This window comes from Tachysurus fulvidraco, chromosome 11 (assembly GCF_022655615.1).
Source record: "Tachysurus fulvidraco isolate hzauxx_2018 chromosome 11, HZAU_PFXX_2.0, whole genome shotgun sequence".
Classification (NCBI taxonomy): Eukaryota; Metazoa; Chordata; class Actinopteri; order Siluriformes; family Bagridae; genus Tachysurus; species Tachysurus fulvidraco.
The window spans coordinates 1,167,872-1,177,871 of NC_062528.1; the positions used below are offsets into that span (position 1 = coordinate 1,167,872).

The window sequence follows — 10,000 nt, forward strand, 5'->3', positions numbered from 1 at the left end:
GTGTGTGTGTGTGTGTGTTTGTGTGTTTGTGTGTGTGTGTGTGTGTGTGTGTATGAGCCTGAAACTTAGGTGTTCTGGAGCTGGTGCTTGTAGATGTTTTGAGTTTTTAGACCTACACAGAGTCCATTTAGATGTGTTGTGTGTGTGTGTGTGTGTGTGTGTGTGTGTGTGTGTGTGTGTTTGTGTGTGTGTGTGTTTGTGTGTGTGTGTTTGTGTGTGTGTGTGTGTGTGTGTGTGTGTGTTTGTGTGTGTGTGTGTGTGTGTGTGTGTTTGTGTGTGTGTTTGTTTGTGTGTGTGTGTGTTTGTGTGTGTGTGTTTGTGTGTTTGTGTGTGTGTGTGTTTGTGTGTGTGTGTGTGTGTGTGTGTGTGTGTGTGTGTGTGTGTATGAGCCTGAAACTCAGGTGTTCTGGAGCTGGTGCTTGTAGATGTTTTGAGTTTTTAGACCTACACAGAGTCCATTTAGATGTGTTGTGTATGTGTGTGTGTGTGTGTGTGTGTGTGTGTGTGTGTGTGTGTGTGTGTGTGTGTGTGTGTGCGCAAAATGCAAACAGACACCATAACCAAACGAAGTAAGATTAAAAAGTGCTCACTTCCACAAATCCTTCGAAGACCGATGAAGACTGATGACAGGCTAAAAAAAGGGTTTTGTCGTCTTGCTTATGAGGCTGACAGAAGAAGAACACAACACAAGCCTCGACACTCTCTTGTCGTTTGTTACAGTGACAGCCACAGCTGGTGTAAAGCCTTACTTTTCATTCCCGCATGGCGCATATCATTATTTCTTTACATAAACAGGTAGGCGGTGTGTATCATTACCATTAGACCTGAGAAACGTCAACATCAAAACATCAAGGTGTAGAGAATTTAACATCTCGGTCAGTCATTGTTTTTACGTCACATGACCACATCTGCACGGCGCTTCGGCCCACAGCAACATGTCACAGCTGTCGTATTGTAATAAAATCTCATGAGGCCTATTAAAAGAGGAGTAGTGATATGCCAAAAAATAAATGCATCACAAAGTTTAATCACTTGTGTGTGTGGAGTTTGCATGTTCTCCCCGTGCCTCGAGGGTTTCCTCCGGGTACTCCGGTTTCCTCCCCCGGTCCAAAGACATGCATGGTAGGTTGATTGGCATCTCTGGAAAATTGTCCGTAGTGTGTGAGTGAATGAGAGTGTGTGTGTGCCCTGTGATGGGTTGGCACTCCATCCAGGGTGTATCCTGCCTCGATGCCCGATGACGCCTGAGATAGGCACAGGCTCCCCGTGACCCGAGAAGTTCAGATAAGCGGTAGAAGATGAATGAATGAATATGAAAAATGTTCAGTAGCTGTATTTATAAATGACAAATATTGTATAAAATCATACAGTAATAAAAGAGAATGTTAAAAAAAATAAACTGGTTTTACTTTACGGAAGATGCGCACGGAGGTAGAGGGCGGAGGAGTAAACGGGCGGAGGAGTAAACAGGCGGAGGAGTAAACAGGCAGAGGAGTAAACAGGCGGAGGAGTAAACAGGCGGAGGAGTAAACAGGCGGAGGAGTTAGGAGGAATTACACTTTTACTTTCGTTCACTTACTCGCTACTGTACACTCTTAACGCTACTTTACACTTAAATGGAACTTAACTAAACTTAATTGACTTAATTAAACGAACTTAATTGAACTTAATCGCTACAATTTCTGTTTCCTTTACATCGCTTTCATCGCTTTTCTCTTCACTTGTTTTTGCCTTTTTTGTCACTCTTTCCTCACTAACGTCTGCGGGTCGTTTTAATAAAAAACGGCTCGGATGTTCGTATCTCACACGTGGTTGTTAGGGATCTTTGTTTCGGTGACGTCGGCTCGGATGCTCGTATCTCAAGGCAAAAATTTGTTCGAATCTCAAAAAATTCGTCTGTCAAAGAACTCGTATCTTGAGATATCACTGTATTATTTTTTTTTACAACAGGGTGAAATTATTTCCTTCACACATCTGATCACACATTGATCTGACCCTAATCTTAATCCCTAAGCGCTTACACTAATCCCGTAATGGCTACCTGATAAACCCTAACCTTTACACCGCTATGCTAACCACTAAATGATGGGTTTAACCTGCTTTAAGTTCTGGGCAGTGTGTGTGTGTGTGTGTGTAACTTGAGTTGTGTGGACAGTGTGTTAACGCTGCTGTGGTTATTGATTCTGGCTTTACGTTTCAAACAGTTGGACATCTCGCCCAAAGAAACCCAAACATAAGCGGAAGTGATGCCAAGCTCCGGTTGCCGTAGACGATGTGTACGGTCTCGCTATTGGACTGAGTTTGTTCCTTCTGGCTGAGTGTCCGTGGTTCGCTCCTGGTGTCGACTCACACAATGGATGTGATCTGGATCAGGGCTGAGTTTCGAGATGCTTTAGACCTTCAGGAGCTCCTCACAATCCTCTGAGCAGTTAGAGACAAAATAAGATGCATACAAGTGGTTTAAAAAGGAGGTCATTAATTGTTGCTATGAATAATAATAATAATAATAATAATAATAATAATAATAATAATAATAGATTCACTTAATATAAATCTATAGCAAATCTTAATAATAATGTTAATAATAACAAATCTTAGCAAAGACAGAAAAAAATTAAATTTGAACAATTAAAAATATAAACATATTTGCAGCAAAAACACACACACACACACACACACACACACACACACACAGACACACATATATGTGTGTTTGTTATTTATAATATATATATATAATTTTTTCTTGTGGGGGCATGGTGGCTTAGTGGGTAGCACGTTCGCCTCACACCTCCAGGGTTGGGGGTTCGATTCCCGCCTCCACCTTGTGTGTGTGGAGTTTGCATGTTCTCCCCGTGCCTCGGGGGTTTCCTCCGGGTACTCCGGTTTCCTCCCCCGGGCCAAAGACATGCATGGTAGGTTGATTGGCATCTCTGGAAAATTGTCCGTAGTGTGTGTGTGTGTGTGTGTGTGTGTGTGTGTGTGTGTGTGTGTGTGTGTGTGTGTGTGTGTGTGTGTGTGTGTGTGTGTGTGTGTGTGTGTGTGTGTGTGTGTGAGTGAATGAGAGTGTGTGTGTGCCATGTGATGGGTTGGCACTCCGTCCAGGGTGTATCCTGCCTCGATGCCCGATGACGCCTGAGATAGACACAGGCTCCCCGTGACCCGAGAAGTTCGGATAAGCGGTAGAAGATGAATGAATGAATTTTTTGCTGTTCCTTTCAGGGTGATAGATGTTTTCCTGAATATTTTCCAGATGTTTAGAGCACACTACTACAGCTGTTTCACCTTTCTCCATCTTCACATTTTGTTTGTTTGATTAAACTCAGTTTCCAGATGAGGAAAAACTACAGCTACATCCTGTGCTAATTCTATTGGTCCAGCTCCTGTTTCAAATCTAAGCCAGAGTCTGGCTCGATTACTCGGGTCATACAGTATACAGTATATATATATATAGGCTGAAAGTGATGAAATAAACATTTGCAAAGTGATGGAATTCATTTGGCTCAGTGCAACAAGCAGAGCTGGTGCCTTTGTCTATAATGTAGGAAGATAAGTAGCCAAAATCTGACTATATAAATGCCGTCACTTGTTACGATGTTCCCCAAAAATTAGAAGTCAGAAGATATAATAAATAAATAAAAAAGATTCAATTTACTGAAGTGCAGAATGTAGTGCACAGCGCTAACACCGGAGATTCTTACAAACATGCTAAATACATATTTAATCCTTATAAACACGTTTTTTTTAACAGTTTATATGCCATACTGTATGTGAGAGTGAGCGAGAACTATTTTCACAGCTGATAGAAAATTAAAGGTGGGGTCTCCGATATTTGAGAAATGCTTCAGTTGCGTTGGGACGACAAACAAAACAAAAATCAAAACAAACGTGTAGCTAATGAGCAGAAAGGGGCGTGGCTTGTCAATATGGGCGGAGAGAGTGTTCAGGGCGCGTGTGTGACGTTAGCAGAAAGCGGTTTTAACACCGACATAGCTCCTGAGCTAAACGCTGTTACTACACAAAACGCGGTTGTAGCTGCCTCTCTACATTACTACGATAGAAAAGAGGTGTTATTTGTGTAGTAACAGCGTTTAGCTCAGGAGTTATTGACTCGGGAAACTCCAACCTGTGAATATGTGGCCAACTTCCTGCTCCTTCAGTTCTCTCCAGCTCTGGAAAGCTCATCCTATATTAACACGTCCTACTTCTTGTCCTTATCGTAAGTCTTTCTTCTCTTTCTTTCTTTGTTTTTATCCTCCGTGTCGACGTTAAAACCGCTTTCTGCTAATGTCACACACGCGCACCGAACACTCTCTCCGCCCGTATCGACAAGACACGCCCCTTTCTGCTCATTGGCTACACGTTTGTTTTGTTCATGTTTTGTTTGTCGTCCCGGTTTTCTGAAGCGTTTCACAAACATCGGAGACCCCACCTTTAATCAACACATTCTGACCAATCAGAATCGAGAAATCGAAATTAGTTAGCATTTATTTAACTAATGTGTTAAGCATTGTTTCCAATCACAGACAGATATTCTCTACACGAGGCCATAAAAAAAAAATCAGACAAGATCTCAGCTGTATTGGTATTAAACAGTATCTCATTTAACACAGCAGAAGAATCCAGAAGCGTTTAAATAATTTGGAACCAGTTCTTTCTGTTTCGACAGCCAAAGCACCGGCTCCGAACCAGGAAAAGTGGTTCTTAAGTAGCACCAAAACGTTGTTGGTCTAGACTTAAGAACCGCTTGCATCAGGAGCTGAGGGCGGGGCTACTGTTAGCGCATTAGATAATGTACCTTAAGTATAATAATGTTCAATACACTTTTACTTTACCGCGATATGATACATTATCAGCACACATGATAGTAGGTAGCTACATGCTAAGGCAAAATTTTTTTCTGTGTTAACGATAAAATAACGTTATGTACTTCATCGATTACAACCGCCGTTTATACAGATTACACGGAGCCGCACGTACACATTTTATTCGCCGCGTTTTGGATGCCGATGTAGGTTCGCAAAGCCATGAGCATTAATAGTAAAGCAACATCCGCCATTGTTGTTGTGTTTGTGTTTGCCGCTGCTGCGCTAACGTCGCTGGGACACGTGACACGTATACAGTGACGTCACACTCGGCTCTGTGATGAAATATTTTTAAACTTTAACTTTTTTTAATATGATTTTCCATCAATTACTAATCCCAGTATACAGGATCTCAAAAGTCTTCACAAAAACATATTTTTTTTAGCAAATTGTCTTTATATCATAGATATTACGCGGTAAGAATCATTCTCATGTTTGGATCAGGAAGCTGTCTCACAGTGGACATGCAGTTACAGTCGTAACACGACTTCATCATCAGTAGAAGAAATGACTCCATGTCTGTTTACAAAGAAATTTCCATCATGCAGAGGAGGTGCTGTTAATAAAACTATATTTTGCTTTATTAAAAGGTTTTATTTCTTTACTGTAGTGCAGTGAAGCGGACGTCTAAACTCAGACACTGAGATGTGGAACTGAAGGAACTCAATGCTGACTTTCACATGGGCGTTTGAGTCTAAAACAGAAAACGGTCCACATGACATGCCCACTGTGGCAACCACTGATGGCATGACCAGGGCAGGATTAACAGTGGAACTGAAGGACTGTGGTTGGCTTTGTTTCTGCATACTGTGAAATAACATACAACCGAGCAATCGAGGGTCTCAGATTTTTTGAGAAATGCTTCAGAAAACTGAGTCGGACCGAATAATAAACAAAAATCAAAACAAAAAACAAACTAAACGTGTAGCCGATGAGCAGAAAGGGGCGGGGCTTGTCAATATGGGCGGAGAGAGCGTTCAGTGCGCATGTGTGGCAGAAAGCGGTTTTAACATCGACATGGAGGATAAAAACAAAGAAAGAAAGAGAAGAAAGACTTACGATAAGGACAAGAAGTAGGACGTGTTAATATAGGATCAGCTTTCCAGCGCTGGAGAGAACTGAAGGAGCAGGAAGTTGGCCACATATTCACAGGTTGGAGTTTCCCGAGTCAATAACTCCTGAGCTAAACGCTGTTACTACACAAATAACACCTCTTTTCTATCGTAGTAATGTAGAGAGGCAGCTACAACCGCGTTTTGTGTAGTAACAGCGTTTAGCTCAGGAGTTATCGACTCGGGAAACTCCGACCTGTGAATATGTGGCCGACTTTACTTAAGACGCCGAGGCGCTTTTTTCCTTCTCGATAGGTGAGTAACGTTGGTTTTGCTTTGTTACACAGAACTAATATATGCCTTTGTCCTTTACATCATTATGCTTGTGTGCCATTTTTGCTTGTTTGTTTATCTACAATCGTATTGTTCTTCCCTTCAGCTATGATAAAGACACATTTCTTTATGTTAGTCGCCTGGGTTACGTATGTATGTGTGGGCGGAGCTATCGATACAGGGGTGGGACCCATTTGGGATAGGGGCGTGTTTGTTTTGGTGATTTCAAATGTCGACATTGGCTTTCAGAAATCGGAGACCCTCCCTTTAAGTCTTGCTCAGTGGCCCAGCAGCAGCAGCTTTGGTGGAACTGGGATTTGAACTAACGATCAGAAGGCCAATGCCTTAAACACATAGCTACCACATGTACAGAGGTGCTCTGTAGTCCCCATCAAATCCTAGCACAAACAGGTCAGGGTCTAAGACTATTAATAAGCTAAAACCTTGTTAGAGAGGAATTAGTACAGCAAGAAAAACTGTACAAGTCGAGGTTTTTTAGTGCTCAAGGTTTATTGATGAGGTGGGTCTTCAGGCTTCAGCGGAAGACAGCTATTGATTTAGATTTTCATGCAGCCAGGGTAAGGTAATTCCACCAACTGAGTGCGAGTACAGATAAGAGTCTTGATGCATGTCTCTGGAGGGATGGGGGTCAATTTGTGCAATAGGCTTGAAAGGAAAAGTGGTGCAAAGTAGGGTATGGTGAGTGCCTTCTAATGGCTTTGGAGCTAAGCATCAGGCAACTACAGGAAGCCAGTGCAGGGAAGACAGACATGGATTTTAAGGACTTTAAGTTGTGTAGCTGAAACCTGTATCTACACAACCTGTGTAGAAACCCATAAGTGGCCCCTGTGGAGAGAAATGCTGGATCCTCTTCTTGAAGGAAACCTGCATCGATAAGTAAGGACTAAAACTTAGTTGACCAGAACTATCCCAAGATTGCATGTGCTGCCTGGTGGCGTGTTCTCAAGATTACGAGATCTTGACCTGAGGATGTATCTACAGCAATAGACAACAGCTCAATCTTGCTGGGATTTAGTTTCAGGGAGTGAGATACCATCTAGGACGACTGGCGGGATGGTAATGTTATGAAAGTGTGTTATAATGAGCATGATATGGACATATGATGAGTATCTGTGGAGAAGCAGAAGGAGAAGATGAGTGTCATCAGCATACCCGTGATACGGAAATAAAATAAAAGAGACAAAAGGAATGGACCAAGTACTGAGCTTTGTGGGACACCAGTGAAGAATCTGCATGGAGTGGAGGTGGATTTCTCTATGTCACCTGATATGACTATCCATGCCGGTAAGAAGCATAGCACCATCAAGCTGCACAACTAATTCCAAGGCTCATTGGGATGGAGGACTGAAGAAGCTGGAAAATAAATGTCCTGTTTTAAACTAAGAGGTCAAGAAGGACAAGGACCACAGATGGGGAAATGGTCATTTCCTGTCAGGTACTAACTCCTAGTTTCTGCTACTCTATCAGTTGAAGAGGGCCCGTCATGTTTGGACAGAGATAGTGTCACTGTCCCATCCTCACAGAGTGTGTGTGTGTGTGTGTGTGTGTGTGTGTGTGTGTGTGTGTGTGTGTGTGTGTGTGTGTGTGTGTGTGTGTCTTAAGCAGTCTCAGGAATTTCCTCGTGCAGCACTTTTTCCATGTAAACAGTGTTAATAATAGCCTCTCTAACGCAAGACACATCTCGGTTACACACACACACACACCCAGACACACTATCTATATACAGTAGTGGAGACCAGTGTGTCTTGCAGGCAAGTCAAGGACACACACACATACACACATATACACACAAACACACAGAACGGTGGTGTGTGTTTGAGGATGACGCGGTTTCTTGGTGCGTTCCGACGCCTACTGTCTCGTGACAAAGCAGAGGAAGAAGATGAAGAAGAAGGCACAAAGAAGAAGACTGACACATCTGAATCTGGTCAGACACACAAACACAAGCAGACACACACACACACACACACACACACACACACACACTTTTGATAACTTAAGTTATCTAAAGCTTATCGGCTAGCTATATCTTTTAATATTTGAGAAATCTGTATTTTATATTTTGAGGTTTGTAGCTAACTATCACATTACCTAGCTAGTTAGTTACTAGCAAAATGTGCTGCTAATCAGTTAGCTATATTTAACAGCTTATTTCATTCGGTATTTTAAGTGTGTGTAGCTTAATATCTCACTAGCTAGCTATTTAGCTACTAGCGTAAAGTGTTGCTATAATTCTGTTGCTATAATACATTATAGCATGGAGCTATTAGCTAGCTATTTATGATTACATTTACATTTATTCATTTGTTGGACACTTTTAGCGAAACAGTCTGGTGACAGTAGCGTCTTGTACTGCTAAGTATTTTAGCAAACATAAATATAAATAAACTAAAAATAATTTTCACTTCATTTTAATCTCAAACGAGTGCCAAACATATGAATTTAGTCAGGATCTGTGAAGTATCATGGGAGACATTTTGGACTAAAGAGACTGTGGGATGCTAACATGCTAGTTAGCGTTAATTTGTAGTTGCTAAAGGACGAGTAGCCTATGGCTTTGTGTCAAAGGCTACTTTGCCGAAGTGTTTTTCTACTTGTTAATGAGACGTAAAATCGCTTAAAATATTTGTATGTTTTTATCCGTAAGTGGGCGTGGTCTAGAAGACACTGCTGTTATCATTAGTACAGTGAAGAAATGCATCATGGGAAATAGAAGTCATTATTAATTCATAGAAAATAGATCTTTTCGCTACTAAAGTTCTCTTTTGTACATCACCGTAATTAATTAAATTTATAGTTTACATTTTTCTAGCATTGGAAGGAAATATTCTTTTCAGTTTTAGATAGTAATAATAATCATAATCATATTAATAATAATAATAATAATAATAATAATAATAATAATAATAATAATAATAATAATAATAATGACTAAAATAAGTTAGCGATGATTCCGCGTGTCCTCTTGCGATCTTAGCAAGGATGTTGTAAAAATCTCATTCTATTCCACCATTTCTTGTCACGTCCCCTTAATTTTTGTCCTGATGATCATCTGTAGTCTCAACCAGATGTCGCGTGAACCTCTTAATAAATGGAAAAATAACCTACTGTTCTGTGGCAGTGGAGGGTGTGGTCTAGTGTGGGCGAGTAGGCGGGGTTACACCGGGGGGTTAAACCGGCAGGTATCGTGATGATTCTCGTTGTGTCTTATTACAGTCAGTTAGATTAGGTGTGTTACTTTGTGAAACACACACACACACACACACACACACACACACTCACAAAGCATGACCTTGACCTTGAGTGAGGAATAAACCACAAGCTAATGAAGGCCCCCCTCAGGTTGTGCTTCCTTTTGTTTTTTTGTTGTTGTTGTTTTTCTTTCTGAAAAAGAGCTTCTGAAAATAAAAGTGAGCTCACTAATAGTTCCGCCTCGTGTCTCATCCTCCACAGACATCTATCCCCGGGTTCTCTGTATTTTTCAATTCACATTCAGCTACATCCCTGCAACAGAACTGAATTTTCATTAATACTTCAGTTCTTCATTTATGTCCAGCTTGATAAAAGTGGCTCAGTGTGAATGTAAAGAATTTGACCTCAGAAGAATATCTACACTTTAATTAATTAATTAATTTGTTTGTTTGTTTACTTCAAGTTCTATTAAAAAGGCTTGTTATTTTGAATAAAAGCAGGCCTGCTAAACAGCTCGATGAGTTCAGAGATCTGTCG

General features: G+C 41.1%; 1 protein-coding gene across 2 annotated transcripts in view; it reads left to right on the top strand.

Moving 5' to 3' along the window:
• fgf12b (fibroblast growth factor 12b) overlaps positions 1 to 10,000 on the top strand; it is a 24,334-nt gene that overhangs the window by 2,079 nt on the left and 12,255 nt on the right. The window contains exon 1 of one of the 2 annotated variants that reach the window (XM_027138902.2): positions 7,981 to 8,198. The exons of the other annotated variant lie outside the window; for it this stretch is intronic. Within the exon in view, the coding sequence (XP_026994703.1) occupies positions 8,093 to 8,198 (106 nt within the window). The 5' untranslated portion in view covers positions 7,981 to 8,092. Of the gene's footprint in view, positions 1 to 7,980; positions 8,199 to 10,000 lie in introns of those variants that run through there. 2 annotated transcript variants of the gene reach the window in all.